The sequence below is a fragment of the Ipomoea triloba genome, chromosome 2, assembly GCF_003576645.1.
Source record: "Ipomoea triloba cultivar NCNSP0323 chromosome 2, ASM357664v1".
Lineage (NCBI taxonomy): Eukaryota > Viridiplantae > Streptophyta > Magnoliopsida > Solanales > Convolvulaceae > Ipomoea > Ipomoea triloba.
In genome coordinates, this window is record NC_044917.1 from 13121208 (window position 1) to 13145650 (window position 24443).

The 24443-nt window shown below is 34.7% G+C and overlaps 1 protein-coding gene across 3 annotated transcripts; it reads left to right on the top strand.

Moving 5' to 3' along the window:
* The first annotated feature begins 12840 nt into the window (after nt 1–12840).
* LOC116010440 (protein LEO1 homolog) lies at nt 12841–20905 on the top strand. Of its 3 annotated transcripts, none has more exons than XM_031249855.1 (12): nt 12841–13028; nt 14234–14616; nt 14899–15031; nt 15128–15313; nt 16059–16235; nt 16537–16668; nt 17882–18061; nt 18135–18266; nt 18420–18530; nt 18613–18810; nt 20128–20285; nt 20634–20905. In XM_031249855.1, the coding sequence occupies exons 1-11, from the start codon at nt 12906–12908 to the stop codon at nt 20260–20262; spliced, it is 1890 nt and encodes a 629-aa protein (XP_031105715.1). In that variant the 5' UTR covers nt 12841–12905; the 3' UTR covers nt 20263–20285; nt 20634–20905. The 3 variants fall into 3 exon arrangements, with proteins under 3 accessions (XP_031105715.1, XP_031105714.1, XP_031105713.1); XM_031249853.1 differs by having other exon boundaries at nt 12842–13028; nt 14896–15031; XM_031249854.1 differs by lacking the exon at nt 20634–20905 and having other exon boundaries at nt 14896–15031; nt 20128–20411.
* The last annotated feature ends 3538 nt before the right edge of the window (nt 20906–24443 follow it).

The following is a 24443-nucleotide window of genomic DNA, read 5'->3' on the forward strand; positions in this document are numbered from 1 at the left end:
GCCGGCCACTACCTTGGGGGGCACGACGACTACCACGCTTGTCAATCTGGAACCGCCCCACTGACCAGAATCTCCATTGCCAACCTCGAAGTCCACACTGCCAGGTATGTCCATCGAGAGTCTTGCGTCGGTTAGTTCTGGTCAGGTGCCCACTGGTTCAGACCTCCCACTGGCTGGCTCTGATAGGGGTGTGCAATTTACCGAAATTTTTCGGTTAACCGACCGAACCAAAAAATTCGGTTCGGTTAATGGTTAAAGGAATCTTGAAATTTCGGTTAACGGTTAATTCGGTTCGAAAGGTCGGTTAACCGAATTAACCGAACGGTTAACCAAATTTATATATATATATAGATAAATAATTAAATATAAATACTAAATACTAATTAGATTGAAGATTTGAAGTTATGGATGTTTGAATATTTGAAGTTAGGAATGATTTGTATTTTATTTTAATTGGATTTATTATTTTAGGCGTTATTTTTAGAATTTTATATTTTAGGTTAAAAAATTTCGGTTAATCGGTTAACCGAAAAAAATTTCGGTTCGGTTAATTCGGTAACACATACTTCGGTTCGGTTAACGGTTAAAGGTTTTAAAATTTCGGTTAATTCGGTTCGGTTAACCGAATGCACACCCCTAGGCTCTGACTTCCTGTCGGCTGACGCTGCTCCGGAACAACGACTATCTAGTGACGTGGGTGACTCCACGTCGGCAGTAGGCTCTATGGCGTTTGTAAGGTTTGTACGCGTTGAATCAATGTTTGCTGATCATTCTAATGCGGTGTCTACGAAGCAGCTGGTGGCTTTTTTGAGGAGGTCTCACCGATAGAGACGACCATATCCTAAGTATTTTGGTGATAAATTTGTAAACCTGACGATTTCCCATCCCGTTTCTTCGTCCATTAAGCTGTGCACCGTGGTGGAAGTGATGAAGAATGACTTGTGGCGGGCTGCTATGTTAGATGAGTCAATGCTTTGGTGAAGAACTGCACTTGAGAGTTTGCTCCACGTGCAAATCATTATTTGGTTGGCTGTAAGTGGGTTTTCAGGGTCAAGCGCAAGGCTGATGGCTCTGTGGACAGGTTTAAAGCCCAGTTGGTTGCCAAAGGCTTTCTACAGGAACCAGTTCAGGATTACTTTGAGACCTTCAGTCCGGTGGTAAAATCGATCACCGTTCAAGTCATTCTCAGTATTGCTCTATCCCGAGGCTTGTCGTTGCGTCAATTGGACGTACACAGTGCCTTTTTGAATAACGCGTTACATGAGGAGGTTTATATGGCACAACTGATGGGTTTTGTTGACAAGGAGAAACCTGATCATGTCTGTAGGTTGAGGAAGGCGATATATGCTTTGAAGCAAGCCCCGCGCGCTTGGTACCTTGAACTGTCTAATTTTCTTGTGTCAGTTGGTTTTAAGAAGTCTATGTCCAATACTTCTTTGTTTATTTATTGTACATGTAATATCTCGTTATACTTCTTGGTATATGTCGACGACCTAATCATTACAGTCAATAATGATGTCTTCATCGCGACCTTTGTCCGACGGCTTGCGGAACGATTTTCGATTAAAGACTTGGGTCTTTTGCATCATTTCTTAGGAGTTGAAGTCATGTATACTCTAACTAGTTTGTTTCTGTCACAAAGTCAATATGTAGTTGATATTTTGAACCAGTTTGCCATGACGGGGGCGAAGCCGGTCTCCACTCCGATGTGTGCTTCTGATAGTTTCTGCGCAAATGTCTCGGTTTTTTACTCGACGGCATATCGGCGAGCTATTGGTCGTCTGAAATACCTGGTGGTCAGTAGACCGGATATCTCGTTTGTTGTGAACCGCTTAGCGCAGTTTATGGCATTACCTATTGAGAGCCACTGGCAAGCTGTCAAGTGGATATTACGCTATCTCAAAGGTACATTACATTTTAGCCTACTTTTTCAGCCTGGGTGTCCGCTCTTGCTTGTGTCCTTTTCAGACTCGGATTGGGGTGGTGTTCGTGACGGGGGGCGCTTTACCACGACCTACTGTGTCTTTTTTGGCTCTAATATTATTTTGTGGAAGTTTGCAAAACAACGTTCTTTGTCTCGGTCCTCCACGAAAACCGAGTTCCGGGCTCTTGCTAATTCCATTGCTGAAGTTATGTGGGTCCAGAATTTGTTGCGTGAACTTGGGGTTCCTTTGCGGTCTGCACCGATGTTGGTTACTGACAATTTGAGTGCTTCGTATGTGTGCAAAAATCTAGTTTTTCACTCACGAATGAAGCACTTGGCGCTGGACTATTTCTTTTTGCGTGAACATGTTACTTCTGGAACTCTACGTGTCACTTATATCTGGTCGGCTGAGCAGGTTGCAGATCTTCTAACTAAACTGCTTGGTCATCGGCTTTTTGCGGCGTTTCGATCCTAGCTTGGGCTCACCAATGGTGCCTAAATCTTGTGGGGGCATGTTAAGACTTAGTCTAGGTGTGATATATTAATTTTATTATATTTGTTTTTATCTTGTGGTCTAGCTTTTTCTGCTTCCTGATTCCTTGAATTGCTTTGTGAAACTTATTTAAAGCTTGTTTATGATTAATGCAATGCAATTGTTCTCACACTCACGTAGCGTTTTTAAAAAGTTGCAAATAATTATTTTAGTGACAATTATAATCAATCTCGATTATATTATCTTGCATTCGTAAACATAGAATTACTCATTTAAATAAGCAAATTCAACAACCAATTACCTATGCATGGACATCTCCCATATAATATTTCATTGATATACTTGTAATTATTTAAAAATAAACATTAGGCATTATCTCATTCGCGCAATGCGCGTGAAAAAACTAGTTTCCTCATAAGCATCACACTTTCCCTCGCAACTAACAATCAATTTATCGTTAGTTATATTATACTTTCCATCATAGGTATTACATTCCCATCTAGACAGTCTTACAGGAGAGTCACATTTTTACAAACTGATTCAAATAATTAAACTGTCTCTACTCTTTTATTTATTTATTTTTGAAACTTAACATTTTCTAAGGTTATACCAAGCATAATTCTTACGAAATGATCCTATAAATAGTTAGTTTTGACACCACACTTTCCTTGTGAGCAATCGAAATATTCAAATGGATGGAATAACCTATACTCAAAAGCTCAAGTTATTTGTTAACATAAAAACCATGATCATATTTGTACTAACAATTGTTTATTTTTTATTTTTTCATTTTTTCATTTTTGAGGTTGACAAACAGTCAAACAATGGCTTCAAAAATGCATTGCTACACCCTTTCATGGGGTGGAGCATATACTTATACCTAAATGTCATGAGTTTTGTTTAAAAAAAAAGGTCACGAGTTTGATTTTTGTCAATATCCTTTTAATCAAGTCCGTTGCACAAGGCCTTCCTAGTGTGATTTATCTCTCATGTGTGGTATGTGAGTTACTTAGTTCACAAGCAAGGGAACCGACTCCTTTCCGTCCCTTCGTCTCGCCACAACACAAGCTCTTTCAGCATTAGTAAAGTAAGTTGGAAAAAGGAAGGACATCAAGCCAGGAAAAAGAAATTGATAGAGGCCAGGAGTACTTTGGGTTCTATCTGATTGTCAGTCTGTGTGCAACTTGATTAATAGTTCCTCGGTGGATTATTCCTATGTCGGCTGCGTGGTTAGAGATTGCAAATATTTACAAAGACACTTTGAAGTAGTGTCGTTCAATTTTATTCATAGATCAGTGAATCAGTTGGCTCGCGCATTAGCAAGAGCAACTCATTCTCAATCTGGTCCTTGTTGTTGGTTTTTAGATATTCCTTCGTGCATTCGTCATTTGATTTAATGAAAGTTGGAATTTTGTTTTCAAAAAAAAAAATACAGAAATAGAGTTTACCTAATACACACCATCAAATAGTGGCTGAGAATTTCCGTCGTAAAAAAAAAATATTACTCCATTAGATCAACATTAGTCCATCTCCAAGGGAACGGTTAAAAAGGCAAATCGCATTGCTATACAACCATTCCGTTATTTTGCAGTGCTCCAACCCACGCTAAACTAGTGGCAAACACCATTTTTTTTTTCAGAGGTGGACAGTGCCGCGCATATATGGCGAGACACTTTTCACACACGCCAAATGTGAGATGAGGAGTAAAATTACTTTTTTTGCCCTTATTTATACAATTCCAAATATATCTTTTATTTGTTTTATATGCATTTTTTTTATAAATATTTAAATTTAAAATTTTTATTATTAAAAATAAATTACACCATTTTAAAGATTTCATTGAGAAGAATGAAACAAGACTAATATTGAATATATATTAATTAAAATTTCAAATACATCAAACAAGGCTAATAATGTTACCAAAAAATTATTATTTACATCACAAATTATATTTTATATTAAACTAATTAAATTCGAAGTAATAAAGTTTTAAAATTTGATAAACAAAAGGGAAAAAGAGTCAAATAAGCTCCTAAACTTTATTTGAAAAGTAAATTAGGCCCTAAACTTTTAAAAAGTGCAATTAAACCTTTTAACAATAGCCAATAAAGTTAGGTCTATAACGATAACTAAAAAATATCCGTCCAATTATTTGATGAAATAAATAGTTCAAATTATTTTGATTTTAGTATTTTTATTTTATTTTCCTACTTTATCCTCTATTATATTATTTTCTTTCCTTAAATAACCCCACATTCTGTTAGTGTAAACTTCAGTAATGGAATATTCTGTTAACTATTCATTATTCTTAACTTACTCATTGATTTCTATAAGAAAGGTCTTAAGTTCGAGCCCATCTCAATCAGAGTTGGCATAATTGTTGAACATATACTACGAATATGTTAGTGTGTATTGAAAAATACAATATAAAATTTAACATGAACTTTGGCCAAGTAATTAGTCCGACTAAATACATAGCATTCAAAGTTGAGCATCAAAGATTACAAATAAGAAACCTTGAAAATCATTTTTTTGCATTTTTTAAAAAACAAATTTAGATTAAGTTTTTTTTTTTTGTTTAATTAATCTTCTTTTGATTATTTAGAACAAGTCTCAATATTTCAATTGTGTTTTTGCATTATCGGACAAAATTGTTCTTACAAGTTACATCATCGTTAGACCTACGTGACCTAACTACAAAGTAGTTGATCAGAAATACAACTACATCTGGACTCTAAACGGTAGGGCCATTGTTCAAAGGATTGCCAATGTTGACACCCACTAACTCCAATTGAACAAGTTTATACATCATTATTAGAATTTTATCAATGCATGAAAACTTCTAAAGAAATCTGTAAGTCAATTTTTACTATATCATTATAACAATATCTATTGTAACCATATATTTCGAATTATTTGTCCTTATACTCTATTAACACCAATTGTCGCAATTGTCATTGAAAAACTCCCAAAACAATTTGTCTCAACAACGAATGTAAATAAAAAAAAAAAATCAATGACTTCATTGTTGTGGATGAAAAGTAAGTACTCCACTTTATTACTCTTATTAAATTAAAAAAATTAGTAGGTACAACAAAAAATAATACATATGCATTTCTTTAATTTAGAATTAGATGTCTACAATGTCTTTATTCAAATTTTTTTTATTCATTATCAAAAAATTTAAAAAGAGATATAATTTCATTAGTTATATTGTCTTTATTTTCTACGATGCAAAAATTCCTTATCTTCAAATTCATTAATTAATTATATTCACTACATTATCTATTGTCTTCTTTTTACACTATCTTGTAATTAAACATCAAAGTTATAATACAAAATAATGTTATATATGTACGGAGTATTTATTTACCAAATATTTTATTAATACCATGAAAAAAAAATAAACAGTTTGAACCCAATCTTATTAACTACCTGGGAGGAGTTGTTGACAAAGAGGGTACCCAAGACATTGAAGTGGGGAACTACCCCGTGATATCTCTGCTTCTCTGGACTACATCATAGTTGTTTACTTTAAAGGTAAATCATATTTCTTTATTAATATGATTTTTTTAAAATTATTAATATGATTTAAAACGTATATAATTTTACTATCTTATCTAATCTTATTCCTTAAATAAACTAGGAATTTCTTTATCCACAAGAATTCATTCAACAATAATGATTGAACCAACTGTATTTCGATCAGAACACACAAATGACTAGTATGCTTTATGCTGATAATAATATGTAAATGGTAATTAGATCATTATCTTCCGTAGCTACATTTAAAACTCATTATTAAAAATAGTTAATTCCATTTTTGGTCCTAGATTTATAGGCGACAATCCACTTTTAGTCTTTTATTTTTTATTTTTTATTTTTTTTATTAAAACATTCTCATTTGGTCCTAGTATTATTGTGGCATGACCAATTTTAGTCCTACATCAACAAAATCATTGAAATATCGTTAAATACAAAGACATTTCAATCTTTTTTATACAAAGTATGTTAAACCGCTATATTTTTTATGTTTATTTTTTTGAAAACATTCATAATTGAAGACCGAAATGTCCTTGTATTTAACGATATTTAAAATGATTTGTTGATAAAGGACCAAAAATGGTCATGTCACAATAATACTAGGACCAAAAGTGAATGTTTTAATAAAAAATGACTAAAAGTGGATTGCCACCTATAAATGTAGGACAAAAAATGGAATTAACGTCAATGTAGGGTAATAAAACACTGTGACATAGTTCATGCATTGAAAAGATGTCGAGACTACAATAATGGTACGATCAATCTTGCAAATTCATAAAATGAAGAAATTTCAAAAATATCAATTATTGGAGCATTCATTGATCTTAATTTTTTTGAATCTTTTCTTTATTTTCGAGCATTAAATACACTAGATGGATGGATCAAATTTATCCACACTTTCTTATAACCATTTGAGCATAACTTGCAATTAAACCACTCTAAGAAACAATGTTTTTCTGTGACATTTCACTGAAGAAATACATAGACTATTATAATTCGCGGCATATGGCATACATATCCAAGATAACAATTCTAATCACCACATCCATAACTACTAATTTCGGACTAGTTCATTTAGACCATCGAATTTATCGGTTTTATGTTTACTAGACTAATTTTTTTTTATCAAACTAAAATTTATGAACCCTAACTCTGTAATTTTTTCAGACTTATCAGGTCAATCTGTCACTTTCAGGCTAAGATTGACATTACTAAAGTCACGTCCACTGAGCCATTAATGAAACCGCATAGTCTATATGCATTTTTAAAATTCTTTTTATTCATTTTGTATTTTTATATAAATATACATTATATATATAATAATTAAAATTATAATATATTTAATTTTATATATTAATTAATTTAAATATTATTTAAACTTAGTAGTTCTACAAATATTTGGTTGATAAATATTACTATTGGTAAATAGAATATTAAGATAAATATTGAGTATTAATGCAAAATAAATTGAGCCCACTACAAAAAAACGCGAAAATAGCGACGAACGAAATCCGTCGTTAAAATGAGCGTCGCTAGAATTCAACGACGCAAATTATTTCCGTCGCTAAATAAAAATAATCCATCGCTATATTTCTCTCGGCGACAGTATTGACGCCGATATTTGCGATGGAATTACGAGGGAAATTTCCGTCGCTAAATCTAGCGACGGAATATCCAAATTTTCCGTCGCTAGACTCGTACCACGACGATTTGTTGACGAAGTTGCAAGGGAATAGCTACGGATTTATCCGTCGCTAAGTTTAACTACGAACATATCCGTCACTAAAGTCTGTCGTTAAATTTAAAAAAAATCTACCCAATAATTATTTATTATCGCATACATGCTTTAAATTTGTAATATAGTACCTGAATAATATAATTGTAAATATATTATATCAAAACATTCAAACTCAATTACAAATTTACAAAACAAAAGTATAAACATGTAATATTATATCGTTAGAAACAATACTAAATATATTAATAAACATAATCTAATAGCTATTCCAAGAGTATTAACTCTCTCTGCTGTCTCTTTATCACCATATCTTGCAGGTAGCAACAAATAAATCTGCCTAATGTCGAGCATCAGTTTCGTGCAACACTAACAGCCACATCAAAATACGTAGCATGATTAGGAACTGTAGTGGGCTTGTTTGGTTATCAGCGGTTAGCAGTTAGCGGTAGCGGATTGTGTTAGCGTTATCAAATAGCGGATTGTATTAGCAGGTTTGACCAGCGGAATGTATTAGCGGTTTGTAAAAAGATGTTTGGTAAAATTAGCTATTTAGATTAGTGGTTAACATGTAAAATGACCAAAATGGTATATATAATAATAATAATAATAATAATAATAATAATAATAATAATAATAATAATAGTAATAATAATAATAGTAATAGTGATAATAATAATAATAATAGTGATAGTGATAATAATAATAATAATAATAATAATAATAATAATAATAAATAATAAAGCTATAAAGATGTGGGATCTTTTGATCCCACATCGTAAGTTTTTTAAAAAAGGGGCGTTGAGCTCCCTTATAAAAGGGAGCTCAACGCCCTACATTTTCTCTTGCCCATCCCACATCGGATGGGCAAGAGAAAGAGAAGCCTGAGGCTTCTTTATATAAAGAAGCCTTAGGCTTCTAAGCCGTTTAAATTTTATTTTTTTTATAATTAATTATTAAAGGGAGGGTGTTTTGGGGAAGAAACCCCAAACGCTGCTATCAACAGCGTTTGGGATTTCAGCGGTTTGACCAAGTCAAACCGCTAAAGATGGTCAAATCTGCCAAATTTTGGCGGATCCGTTGCTAACCAAACATGGCCAGTGTGATTCTTATTTGTGTTTTGCCTGTTAAAGATAAAGATAATAACAATTATTAAGAAAGTAATGTGTCAAATAATAGGATTTAATGTAAATGTCCACTGAAGTACAACAAGAAAACCATATGTGATAGAAAACTAACATATCATATAAATAAAATTATCTATTTTTTCTACGTTTCCTTTTTAGTATGTTCCAAATAAGCACCACAAATAATTATACTTTCCTACATTACCCTTGTCATAGAAGTAAAAAAGTCAAAAAAGTTATTCACTTTTATGGACTCGTCACTCATCCTTGAAATCTTTGTCTACAAAAAATATGCAACCTTTTATGGACTTGGGTCAGGACCGGTGGCGCACAAGTCAGCGACGGCAGAGCTGGGCGGTGGGCAGCGGCGTTAGGGCGTTTGCGACTTGGGTGAGGAGAGTCGGCGGTGGGCAGCGGCTTTAGGGCGTTTCCGGCGAACGGTGGGCGTTTGCGGTCTGGCAGTCGGAGCTCTCTACGATGCGATGGCGTTTGGGACTTTTAGCTTAGTGCGATGAGTTAGGGCGTTTGGGATGAAAAAAATACCACTCCCGCTGCATCAAATCCGTAACGATGGATTTTATGATCCATCACTATATCTAGAGACGGATTCAAAAATCTGTCGCTACATTTATTATAAAAACACATGGTGTATTACTTAGCGACGGATTTTAGGATCCGTCGTTATGTCTAGCGACAGATCCAAAAATCCGTCGCTACATTTTATTATACAAACACACGGCTCTATTACTTAGCGACGGATTTTAGGATCCGTTGCTATATCTAGCGACGGATCCAAAAATCCGTCACTACATTTTATTATACAAACACTCGGCATATTACTTAGCAACGGCTTTTAGGATCCGTCGCTAGATCTAGCGACGAAACCTAAAATCCGTCGCTAAATTTCATTACACAAAAATTTCTATGTTTAATCTAGTGACAGATACGATATCCGTCGCTACAAAGCAAAGAAAATAAATCTCGTCTGAATTCTAGCGACGGATCTGATGGTCCGTCGCTAACCTGTCCGTCCAAAATTAATCTGCTACAAAATATAGCGACGGATTTTCAAATCCGTTACTAATCTGTAGCAATTAAAATTACTAAATCAACCCGTGAAAAATTCATCGCTAATCCGTCGGTAATTTTTGCGCGAAAATTTACCGCTAATATTAGCTACGTATTTAAGGACAAAAACTTTCCGTCGCAAACACCGTCGCAAGTCCGTCGCTAATCCGTCACTAACGGCCTATTTAAAAAAAATTAATCTGTCACTAACTTGTTGCTAATCCGTCGTTAAATTAGCTACGGAATGAGTCCGTCGCTAAATCCGTCGTTATTTTCACCTTTTTTTGTAGTGGCCTAAGCCTCTTATAATAAGAAAATACTACTTTTTTGAAAGTAAATCAATAGATTTATTGACGCGGCGAAATAAAGTCAGGAGGGATAGAGTTCTAGTACAAACGGTTTAGTCTGACTATAAGCTGTTGTAGCTAATGAATGAGTTAAAAAATTAGAAGACTGCGGAATAAAATGGATAGAACATTACTGCATAAGACTCCTACAATCTGCACTAATAATGGCAATATAGGATCTCTCCTTAGTTGTGGGAGATGCAAGATTATGGCACAGGTTAGAGCAGTCCGAGTATACCTGAATTGTAGCTATCTCTCGATCCTTGAGCCACGTAAGAACCTCCTTAGCTGCCATGATTTCCGCCATTAAAGGGAACAAACAACTCGTAAGGGAGTCATTGACTACTGCTACGAAATCCCCATCCGGTGAGAACACTGCTGCTCCAAATGTTGTGCTGCGTAATATGTGGTTGAAACTTGCATCTACATAGCAGCTCAGCTTTGCTTCGATGACAACATGGCATTCGTTGTTTGCTTTTGCGAAGTGGGAAAAAAATACTACTTATTACTTATTAGTAACTAAACTACCACAATATTCAATAACTATAATGCAGGTCATGTCCATTCTGCCTAAGCTTACTTTTTGACGAGTCTCTAAAATCAAAGGGAAAAGGTACAAATAGGTCATTTGAACTATTTGGGGCATAGCAATTAAGCTAGCAAATGCAAATAAGCTCCACAATCATCCACGAACTCGGCAAAAAAGTGCAATTGACATTTTTAGCAGGTTAACAACAGGTTTCCGCTAATTAGGATGCCACGTGTTTATTTTATTTTTTATTTTATTTTTATTATTATACTTGGACTACACTAAGCATTTCATCTCTTCTCTTCGTGTATTAACCAAGAGTCAAACTCGCCGGTAATATGCACAAGATGTTCTTCCGTCACCACGTCTTTCCTCCCTATCTCGGCGAAAGGCCGGGTCTCATCCCTGAGGGTGGTCTAGGTGGAGGATCGTCATCTGGTGGTGGCGCAGGAAAGTTCTTCCGTGGCATCCGAGCCGCTGGCGACGCCTCCCACGCACTTAACGGTGTAACAGCGGTGTAACGGCGGCGGGAGATGTGAAAATGGGTGCCTCTTTCCCGATGCCTTGATCACAGTAGAGCTCCTCGTCGTCGTCCGATGTCAACATGAATGTTAAAGCTTTATTGTTTGTATGTTAAGGTTGTCTATTTTGAATGTTTTTTTTTTGTCTTGGTGTTCGATCAATATTTAGATGGATGTAGAAACTAGAAAGGGAGGATTAGAAATAGGGTAATTTGATTTTGATTTTGACTCTTGGTCAATACATGAAGAGAATAGATGAAATGCTTAGTGTAGTACAAGTAGGATAATAATAATAATAAAATATAAAATAAAATAAACACGTGGCATCTTAATCAGCAGAAACCTGTTGTTAACCTGCTAAAAATGTCAATCACACTTTTTTGCTGAGTTCGTGAATGATTGTGGAGCTTATTTACGTTCGATGACTTAATTGATAAGCCAAAATAGTTCAGTGACCTATTTATACATTTCCCCATATCAAAATACACACTTATATCTACAATCTTAATAAGAGCCAATAATGTTAGGGTTCTAACAGGAAGAAAAAAATGTTGGTGTAATTATTTACTTAAACGAATGGTTCATATTATTTTGATTTTAGTAATCTTTGATGATTTTCCTTCTTTACCCTCTATTATATTATTTTCTTCCCTTAAATAACCCCACATTCCGTTAACTTTTAACTTACTCATTAATTTCTATCAGAAAGGTCTTAGGTTCGAATCTCATCCTAATTAGAGTAGGTATAATTGTTAAACATATACTAAGAATATGTTAGAGTATATTATTGAAAATTAAGTACCCATTCTATTACTCTTATAGTCCTATTAAATTAAATAAATTATGCATTTCTTTAATTTAGATGTTTACAATGACTTTATTCAAAACAAATATATTCATTATAAAAAATATAAAAAAAGAGATATAATTTAATTAGTTATATTGTCTTTATTTTCTACAATAAAAATTATTCATTATCAAAAAATTAAAAAAAGAGATATAATTTCATTAGTTATATAATCTTTATTTTCTACAATAAAAATTATTGATTATCAAAAAATTTAAAAAGAGATATAGTTTCATTATTTATATTATCTTTATTTTCTTCGATGCAAAAATTCATTGCATTCAAATTCATTAATTAATTATATTCACTATATTATTCATTATTTTCTTTTTACACTATCTTGTAATTAAATATTATGTATCAATGACTTTATTTGGTAAGCTTTAAATTATCTTACATTCATATACTTTGAATTACTGATTTAAATAAGCAAATTCAATATTCAATTACATATGCATGAATATCTCCTATATAATCTTGTATTGATATATTTTGAAGTACTTATTTAAAAATAAATATTGAGCATTATCTTATTCATGCAACGCGCGTGAAAAAATTAGTATATTAATATGTGACAAATTGCCCTGACCAACAAAGTCCGTTTTGACGGCTAACTACAAATATTCAATCGAGGGAGGTCTTATCGGCCAACGTCACTTTTAAGTACGGAAATACGTTACCGCTATAAATACTGTTCCTAAAAGCGTTACACAAATACACAACAGCGGAACTCTGCACCGAGCTAGCTAGAGAGAGAGAGAGAGCGAGGAGATGGTGGGAGAAGAGAAGCGGCACCAGATGATGCAGAATCTCTTCGGAGATCAATCCGAAGAAGAAGAGGAAGAGGAGGTCGAATCGGAGCATGAATCGAGCCGACAACCTGGATACGCTTCGGTTCGAAAATTCTTCTGTATCTCTGGATTTCTCATTTACTAATTGAAACCTAGTTGAACGAAAATCAATGCTTTGAAAACACTCAGTTGCTTTGCCGCTGGTTTTAGAATTTCCCATTTGGCTTTTTTTTTTCCTTAAATGAGAGTTTGTGTATGAATTTGTGTTAATGTATGTGTGCATGTTTATACGAAGTTATTCTATAGAGAGAGCTTATTTTCGAATTTTCGAGTTTTTAAAGGCAAAATCTGATTATATACTGGTTTAATGAAGTTTTTTTCCACTGCCGCCTGAATTTTTCCTGTCGAATTTTGATTGGGCATCTTTGTGTGTTCAATTTGGTAATAGAAATAGGGCATTTTTTGAGGTGCATTTTGTGTGTGTGTGTGTGTGTTTTTTTTCCTTGTTCAATTGCTTATATCAAATGGTGCCTAATTGTGTATAAGATCACTACAAAATTTCTGTATTTCAATTTTAATTTTTCATCCTTTGGGCATGGGCGAATTTATGTTCTCTCTCTATTTATATTTTATTGGGATTTTCATATGAGATTTTTCTTAGGCTTAATATCTGTCTGCTTGCTAACCTTGGCTGGATCAGAATGTTTTAACTTTAATTTGTCCATCCACACATTTTTATGAAGCCATGTGTTGGAGGTTTACCATAATAATGTCTTTGGCTCAAAGCTTGGTTTTTACCATGCAATACACTTAACATTCAAAGAAAACTGTGTTGCATTTCACTTTAACTTTTCCTGGACGCAGATTCCTTACTTGTATTCTTGGTTTCTTATGATAACACAGTCATGATTATGCTAGATTCATTGATTTCTTTACACCCTGCTAATGTATTTTTGTAACTCCAGTGAGGAGCCTACTGTGATATGCTGCAATTAAGTAACCATTTCATATGAGTACATGCATCTTAACTTTTCAGTTGTGAATGGAATTTTCTTGATATGTAGGGAAATACCATGGTGCAAATGCAGCACTATGTGAAATTAGTGATATTTCTTGCATTTTTGTGGTGTTGGAGTGTTACTGGCTGGGTAGTTTTGGTGGAACTTTTACTTTTTTTTTTAGATAATGCATCCTTCTATCTTCTCACCATCACTTGGACTTGAAATGACTTTTTTTGGTCTTGGAGCTATGCACCAATTTTCCTTAATGCTGATCTTGATGTCATTCTCTTGGCCCCAATGCCTGTAGGATGAAGGAGATGGAGGGCCAGTGCCTGATGAGGAAGGGGAAGGGGAAGGGGAAGGTGAAGGTGAAGGTGAAGGTGAAGGAGAAGGAGAAGGAGAAGGAGAAGGAGAAGGTGAAGGTGAAGTACAACTGGAGCCAGAGAGAGAAAGTGATGTTGATATGCAGGATGGTGATGAGCAAGGAGAAAGTGAGGCTGAGAGAGATCAGAGTGTTGATCAAAGAGAAGATAGTCATGGACGAGACACAGACAGTGATGAAAAAGAGGAATATGGTCAAAGGGTTGTGACAAGTCGGAGGCGGGATGTCATAGACAGTGGATCAGACAGGTCAGAGAACCTCTTTGCTGATATTGATGATGAAGAAGTAAACCAAGCAAGAAGCCGAAGGTATTATACCGACTCCCTCCCCTTGTACACCTTCTTACCCTTCCTCTGCTTCTCACTCCTTTTCTCTTCCCCTGCTACATAAGAAGACAGCTAAGTTGTTGGTTCAGTCTTTGCTCTTTGTTATGGCTCCAATATATGCTAGAAAAGGTCTTATCAACCTAGCAGGTCTTTGTTCGTATATTAAAATAAAGTTGATTCTTTTGGATCTGTGATTAAGTCTGTTGCTTTTGACTCAGTATATTTTGAATTTTATCAATAAGTTGGATTTCCATATCACAGTAGATCCCCTGCAGAGGAGAAAGACGAGGTGCCCTTTTCAAACTCAGCACCAGAGATTCGTGATGTATTTGGGGACTCTGATGATGAAGAACCAACTAGGTTTGGTGTTCAGAATGAAATGGGCGAAGAGTCAAATGTGTGTGAATGATTTAAAATAAGTACTTCATTTTGATTTTTCCATCTATGGCACTGCAATTAAATATGAGTACTGATTTTCTCACTTTTTTGGCAGAGATCCCCTATTGAAGAGGAAGGGAATTATGAAAAAGAATTGGTACCGGAGGATATGGTGGCTGATGAATATGATCAATATGAGTCTGAAGAAGATCATCTTGATAAGAAGCACAAGGAAAAACCGATTGGTCCCCCATTAGAGCTTGAGATCCCACTGCAGCATCCTCCAGCTCTTCCAGAAAAGGTTTTTCTTTTTGTTTCTCATCTACTCTAGTTTGAAATATAAATTAGTCCCAATTTCTGGTTTTTCTCTTGGTTTGGGTTTCTTCTCTTCCAATATAGTAGTTTTCCTATCAAAAACATTCTACTACAGTTCCATGTGCTTCATAAAAGAAAAGTGTTAAAGCATACCAGTCAATCTGGGCCATAAGCTTTATGCAGACAGTAACAATTCAAAGCTTGTTGTACTTAATTAATTGATCACATATCCATGAAAGCATGCAATTATAAACATTATATCAATACCATGTGGGAATGTATGTAACTTTTTTTTTTTTTAATGTGCATATCATTTTTTTTCCTAAACCTTTACTGGAGCTACTGATTGAAGTGTTGCTATTATGGATTTTTTTTAAATGCATAAACTTCCAATAAAGTGGCATTTTGGCTACATGCTACAGGAGCTGGTTAGCTGTTTAAACCTGTTTGGACACTAGCATCTGAGGCTTTTACATTCTTAAAGTTTGGTCTCTTTCTAAATATTTCATGTCTTGAGATTTGAAATAAAACAATGTCAATTTTTAATCACATCACATCACATCAGATCTGAACTTCTGTTCTTCCTCTTACATAGTTACATTATAGGGAGTTCTCTCAGAACTGCTGCCTTTCTTGATATTCTCTGCACTCTGATTCTAACACTGGCTGCTGTTGCTATGTTGGAATGTTATTCTAGAAATTTTAGTTGTTCATGACTCATTCTTTTGCAGATGCACTTGATCAAAGTTTCAAACATAATGGGAATTGACCCCAGGCCTTTTGATCCAAAGACGTATGTGGAAGATAATGCTTTTGTTAAAGATGAATCTGGATCCAATAAGCGTATTAGCTTGGTGAATAATATTGTTAGGTGGAGGGAGGTTAAGAATCCTGATGGCACAACATCTGTAAGTGGACTTGTGAATACCTTTTTATGTTCATGTGTTAACTGCTCCATTGCCATTTGCTAGATTACTTCATTTCAAGTTCTCAACTACAATTGCAATATGCAGTCCGTTGATTTTCCTTTTGTAATATGGCTGTTGAGTTTCTTAAAATCTTAAGTCTTTGTTTCTTATTTGGTTTTCACATTCCAAGTGATTTTACTACCAAGTTAGTTTGAATAAACTTTAGGTTAGAGGCAGTTAAGTCATGATGGCACTTGTGTACTTATCTATTTTGGCACTTATAAAGTAACTTTTTGTCTAGATAGAAAGCAATGCACGTTTTGTGCATTGGTCAGATGGCAGCATTCAGCTAATGATTGGAAATGAGGTTCTTGACACAACTGTTCAAGATGCTCAGCACGATCAAGCACACCTGTTCCTTAGGCATGGAAAGGTATCCCTTGTGTACTGACTTAGCTTAAATTTCAATCTTCTTCTGTGCTTTTTTTTTTGGTTGTTGAATTTTGTGGCCAGCCTTCATTTAGCTGGAAACCACAGTATCTGTAAGCTGTCAACTGTAGATTGCTATAAAGTGACTGGCTGGCAAGTTGCTTGTCAACAAGCAAATGAATCTTTTTTCTTTTTTTTTTCTTTTTTTTTTTAAACATTTATGTTGTGAGAGATCCAACTAAAATGTTTTATCGCCCTTAATCTCATGGCTATTAATTTTCTATATTAGACATTGTTATCAAGGCGTCGCCTAGGCGTCCGGTCGGTCGGGACCGAACGCCTAATGTGCTCGCCTCGCCTAAGTGCAAAATACAACCCCAAAACTCCACAAAACATACATGGGTAGAACCTACACACTAAGGCGAGTCTACCGGTGTAACTTCTAGTCAGAGAAGTCGCCGGAATCTTCCTCACGCGCCGGCGTGTGGAGTCGGAGCGGCGGCGCGTGGAGGAGCGTGGTGGCTCCGATGGCGGAGCGGTTCGAGCTCCGGCATCGTCCTCCTGTTCCGAGCAAAGCCCATTCCTCTTTGTAGAAACATTATGGAGCAAAGTAGGAGCAAAATAAGGATGTTTGCATTAGTAGCCTTAGTGCTGATAGTGGGAGTAGTATTTTCCAGGAAAAGAGCTCCGTTTTGTCTCAATTCCTATGTATATATATGTGTAATCAGTGTGTAGTGATGATACATAGAAATATACAAAAGCTTTCAATTTCACTCTTCTCAAGGCTACAACTTCCTAGAGGAGAGTAAATGGGGCTATTACAATTCCCTAAAGTAGAGTAAATATGGGTGCTACAACTTCCTAGAGTAGAGTAAATATGGCTGCCTATTTCCAACACACATCATACCTAATTGCCTATTCACATCCTAATTATTTTGTATGGGAATATATATATATATATATATATATATATATATATATGTATATTACTCATCGCCTAGGCGACGCCTAGGCGGCCGCCTAGTCGACTAGTCGACGGCATCTTGCCTAGAAAGTCCGCCTAGATAACTATGATATTAGATTAAGCCTTGTGGCTACTAATATGCTGCTGCAAATTGACTTCAACATAGTAATCCAAGTTGAATCCATGATGTGATGATTCTAAGTGAATGAATGGTTGTTTCAATCGAATAATATATTTTATCCCCATAATGCAGGGAATACTCCAGTCACAGGGGAGAATTTTAAGTAAGATGAGGTTTATGCCTTCATCTTTATCATCTAATTCTCATAGATTGTTGACTGCTCTAGTTGATTCACGCCATAAGAAGGTTTATAAGGTCAAGAACTGTGTCACTGATATTGATCCTGAGAGGGAGAAGGAACAAAAGGAACGGGTAAGGAAAGGTGTGTTTTTTGCTGTAGCTTTTAGTGATTGGTTACTAAATGTAATTGTTTTCAATGGTGAAGGCTGAAAGTCAAATGATCAGAGCAAGTGTGAGCCTTAATCGGAAGAAGGAGAAGGTTAGCCGTAAATACATGCCTACTGTACGTAGGGAGCGCCAACTTTCCCCTGGTTTCCTGGAGGATGCCCTTGAGGAGGTATGCCTTTTATTTTCACTTCCTAAAGCACATCAAATAGACGATGTTTTACTTTTCATCTGAGGTATGTCCAAAATCACAACCCCCATTTAGTGGAGGCAGATGACTTACCCGCAGTAAATGTGTGCCACCTTATTTTATACTGTTTATTAGGAAGAAGAGACAGATTATTATGAGTCTAGAAGGCCTGCTGCTCGACGTCGCTTTGATGAAGACCTTGAAATGGAGGCTCAAGCAGAGAGGCGAATAATGAATGCAAAGAAGGTGGGTAAAAATAACGTCTCTTCCTATTTTATTTTATTTGATAAACATTTTGTTGATTCTATTGAGTTTCTTTGTCCTACAGAGAGATATTCCTCGAAAAACATCAATGCCAGCTGCAAGACCTTCTAAACGTCCAGTAGACTTCTCTGAAAGCGAGAAGGAGGAGTCTGAGTATGAAACTGAGGGTGAAGAAGAGAAGGTTGAGCACGAGTATGAAGAGGAAGGGCATGAGCAAGAAGAGGAGGAAGAGACGTATGAAGAATCAGAAGAGGAAGCTGAGGTAACGAAATGATCCATCTCCCCATTTCCCTTTTCCCCCACCCAAAATAATTAATAGATAAATAAATTGAAACTGAATTTTATTCCAACTTTTGGAGCATCAATTACATCTTGATAGGAAACCATGCTTGAAAATTTTCACAGATAACTTTTCATTATGATTTTAATTGACTTAGTGGATTAAAAAATGCTATCTTGTTTTGTTTTGCATTCCAATATGCACCTCTTAGAGTTATATTTGTAGAACTTTTACCACTTCTCTTGCTTTGTTTACTCTTAAAGTACCTTATAAAAAGAGAATTTGTCTATTTTCTTCATTGCACTATGGAGTCATCTACTCATCTCTCTCCGTTTTTAAAGGATATATTGCGTTCCTCATGCATCATTATGCTGATTTTATTTGATTCATCATTCATATTGCCTTTCAGTGCATTTACATGCTATTTGGTTCACAGAATGAAAATAGAGGAAATAGGAATATAAGCTGAGTAGCATTATAAAAGGAATGGAATAGAGAAGGATTATAATAGGAATGTTATTCCATTATTTGGTCGGGTTATGGAATTACATAAATAAACTAACAAATAAATACGGAGTAACATTTATTAATATATAGAATTTAAATCAATATAAAATAAATTAATATATTTTATTTATTTAGATATATCATACACACATTATATATGTGTGTTATGTTTGTATATATCTGTATGTAGATGATTATGTGCGACTGTATATATTTAAATTTATAAATAGTTTATATTTATTTATATATATATATACACACACACACACACACACATAAATATATACATAACTATATTTATCTAATAATTATTTATACAAAATAAATAAATAAATAATATATAAGGGTGTTTTTGGTATTTAATAAATTTACCTATTCTTAATGAGACAGGAATAACTAAATATCATGGGGGTCTTTTGGTGTTTTTATTTTTTTTTGGGTGTAATTTTGGTGTTTTTATTAATTATATTTGGCTTTCACCAAAGAGAAAGATGCATCATTAAGCCTCCTTGTAGAGCTATACACATGGGAAAGTCTCTTGGGTGCACAAAATAAAACCCATTGGAAGGAAAAAGAAAATTGAGAAATATGCACAACTTTGAACATATAGGATGTGGATTATTGTTACTAGGTGTTACAAATTTAGATCATAAGCTGCAATGGGAAGTTTAACCATGGAATATTTCACTTTTGCCCACAAGCGTATGATTCTGATTTTCATTTTTAAAAGTTGATGCACTTATTATATATATTCATTCATTTTCCTCTAATTCCTGTCCCTAAAAATATCAGGAGCCAAAACAGAAGGTTAGGGAGTCTGGAACAAGTCTTAAGCGAAAGGGAATTGAGTCTGATGAGGAATCTCCTCCAAGGAAGGCTGCAGCTCATCGACGAATGGCAATTGTTTATGACAGTGACGAGGAATAAGACATGCTTAAGAAAGCTTAAAGGTTTGTGATTAAAAGAATCTGTATATTGCCATACGACCATGCTTCACTTCTCCAGTTCTCTTTAATGTAGCAGCCTTTTTTAGATGCTGCTATGAATGAATACAAAAACACTTTTGCTTTGTGCAACTCTTGAAAGGGGCATTTAAAACACATAACCGCATTCAAGTGAAAAAGTTTTTTTTTTTTTTTTTTTTTGGAAATCAAGTGAAAAAGTTAAATATGATAATTTTGCCCTTATGTTTTAAACTCAATATATTCACAGTTGCATTTGGGTTACACACATCTTATACTTACTATTGAGCTAAAGTCTATCAGCATTTCTCTTTACTTTCCAATTATGCATTGCAGGATAAAATATCAGCACTATAGATGGTTTTGACAGCCAACAGAAATCTCTGGATTCAGAATTAGAGAAATCGGAGATGATCGGGTGTCCCAGAAGTTGCCAATACTATTAAAGTTGTGTCAAATTTAAGTTTGGATACAGATGCCATCAATCTTCCACCATACAGTGGAGTTCTTTTGGGTAACCACAAAAAGTATGTCTTTCTTTAAGAATTTTGGGTGGCCTCAAGTAAACTCCAAACCATCTGCAAGGCTTAACGTATTTGACTAAGTTANTTTTTTTTTTTTTTTTTTTTTTTTTTTTTTTTTTTTTTTTTTATAGCGACCGTCTCTGCGTGCATGGTCTTATTTTGTACTGGGACAGTTGTGTCGTGACGGAGACTTTTCATAATATTATAGAAGTCCTACTAATGGCTTCCATACTAAAAAAAAAAAATTAAAATTAAAATATGGTGATCCTCAAAACTATTTAGAATATGTTTATTAACTTAAGGGTATCCTTTTTTTTTTTTTGAAAAAAGAAAATAGAAAGCTGAACAATGGAAAAATAAAAATTGTTTACTTGCAATTTTTTTTGGGGTGGGTGACGATGAATCTACAACTTGAATGTGTATATTGGGTAAACTCGTTCGTGCATAATATGTATATATTGGGTAAACTCGTTTGTGTATCATATGAAGTAAATTGTACTAAGAAGATTATGTGTGACAGAATTAATCAGTCACCTTTTCATACCATTTAAACAGGCTGGTGTTTTTCAAAAGCTGACACGTGTCTTGGCAAAGCTGTTTCCATTTGCATTCTGCCAATCAACCTTTGGCACACGAGTCAAGCATTACCCTACTAAACTCCTAAACAGTAAAAAGTGAACTCTAAATCAAATTGAAAAATTAAATCATAAATTGAAAAAGTGTGATGAACTTTCACATTGCATATAATTAAAAAATCGTTCGGTGTTTTTTTTCAAAAAAATAATAATAGTATCGTTGGATACACTTATACTATTGTAAGGTGTAAAGCGTAACTATGGAACTTTAAAGTAAATCATAAATCAAACTAAAAAACTAAATCACTGATACTACATAGTACATAATAGTGTTTTAACGTCGATGATATTACGTTAATAATGTAAAATTTGTCATTATAGATGTTGATTTTTTTTTTTTTTGAATACTATCTGTTCATAACTACTTTCTCAACTTACTAAAACACAAAGAGTCAACAGTTACCTCCACTGAGGCTCAAACCCACTCCCATAATCCATGTGGGAGTGTAAATTGGGACACGGATGCCACTAGACCACAAGATCTTTGGCATAGATGTTGATTTTTTGGGATTAAGGATACGACATGGGTTTACCTAATAAACTAACATTGTTTCTCTTATTTTTAATATATTTTTTAAAAGTAAGAGATACGATGTCGATTTAAAAAAAAAAACTGACATCATAATTTTTTTTAAAGTAAAGGATACAACATCAGTTAAGCTAAAACCTGACGCTATATATATATATATAATTTGGTTCAAATGCGGTGTTGCACTCCCATCTAGTCATGCGGACTCATTTGGACCATTAGATGCGCTAAAATTAACAGTTGAAAATCAATGAAGATAGAAAAAAATACAATGACATTTTGATAATTTTTTGCACCATGTATATTTCGGTGGTACATTAAATGTTGGTGTGTGGTGCACTTTTGAGTAGATTGTGATGTACCACAAAGTGCTAATTTGTGGTGCACTAATGGAAAAAATGCGGTGGCATTTCGATAATTTCATGTACCAAGTTTATTTTTATGGTGCATGAAGTGCTGGTATGTGATGCACTTAGTAGTGATTTGTGGTGCACTACAAAGTATTAGTTTGTGGAAGTGTCGATCTGTGGTGCACATATCTAAGTGCACCATCAAGCATATCTAATTGCACCATCAAACATAGCTAAATGTATAGCCATTACAAAAAATATCTGAGGCCCCTGCTTAAGGGTGGTTTTTGGTGCACCTACCGTGGTGCACTTAGGATTGGATACACCACCAACCACCAAGCATATGTAAATACACTAGACCGTGTGTGTGTGTGTGTGTGTGTGTGTGTGTGTGTGTGCCATTGTTCAGGTGAGTCCACCCTTTCCCAGGAGTCCGTGTGAACAGATTTGGGCTATTGAATGCTTGAGATCAATGACTTATATTTCGCCAATTGTGCAGTTGTTCAAGTGAAGTGCACAGTTGGTGAAATCTAAGCTATTGATCTCAAGCATTCAATGGCCTATATCTGTCTACTATGCTTAATTAAGATCCCATAAGAATACACCCTGGGAGAAAACTAAGAACCAATCTCAGTCTTACATTTGTAAATATTGGACGGATCATATCAATTTTTTTTAAAAATACGGTGGCGTCTTCGTAATTATTGTCAACTTCAGTTTGCAAACTCGAACACTTAAATTTTTAATCTTTAACAACTAAATATGCAAACCTGATGCCTGAGAAACCCTAATGCTGCTTCCTTTTTCTCTCTAAAACAAAAGGCTTTTCTCTGCTGCTCAACTTCGGCTTCCACCGCCGGCCTCCGGCCGGAGCTCTAATGGAGCTTTGAGCCGGCGGTTTTGGTCACCTTCTACGTTTACTCTCGCTCTTCTTCCGCCCGACCACCGTCGCAGCTCCGTCCGCCTCCGACCACCGCCACAAATCTTCTTCTTCCGTTTTATTTCCCTTTGAATAAAATAATAGTAGGTAGGTATTGGAGTTTGTGTTGGTAGTCTTGAACTCCCAACCCTACTTTGGCTTTACCACTTTTTATTTTCTCTATTATTGTGTTTTCCTCTCGTTACTTTCACGGGCTTTTTCCTCTCGTTACTTTCACGAGCTTTTCATTATCATTAGCATAAATCGTTTAGTTTGGTTTCGGCAAGTGTTGATCTTATCCTGGGCGAGCAAAAAAGAATGATGATGAAGACCCAGATCTTTGATGAAGCTTTAAGCTCCTTGAAGGAACATAGCTTCCTAGTTATGAAACAGTCTGCGATTCAAGTTTTCTATAGCATAGTTAGAAAATTTGTTTCTATGTCTGACTGTAAAGAATGGTTTACCATTTCATTGATCGTTGATGTAAACGTTTTATGTTATGAATTAATGGAATAGCTACGTTTATCTTCAAAAAAAATATGCAAACCTGTTACACTTTCTCATGGAAGGGAGTGGGTTCGAGCCTCAGTGGAGGTGAGGTGACTGTTGACTCTTTGTGTTTCAGTAGGTTGAGAAAGTAGTTATGAACATATAATGTATTGTAATAGAATCAGTAGTATTTAAAGAAAAATGCAAACCTGAATAAATTTTTAACAAATCAATGAAAAAGCTAAAATTTTAAATCTAAATGGTAAATGCGCTAGACCCTAAGCAATAAAAAGTGAACCCCTAAACCACATGAAACCAAAAGTTCTGTCATAAAATCTAAAATATAAACCCTAAGTGCAATACTCTTTTGCATTTTTGCAAGTGGAGTTTTTTAATACTAAATGTGCAATGCTAGAAAATTATGAGAAGTGCAGATTTTAGTATTCAAATTTGCATAGTAAAATTGATGATAATTACTAAATTCTCACTATATTGTTTTAGACATAATTTTTTTTGAGTACTACTGACTTGTTACAATGTAGTATATGTTCAACCCACAACATCCCATATGTGAATACAACTTGGTGTCACTAGACCACAAGGTCTTGCCAAAAATTTTTAAACATAATTTAATCCTTCCAATTTTAAAATAAAATTGATTCTTAATTTTTCTCCTAAGGACATGTTCTTATGAAGTGAA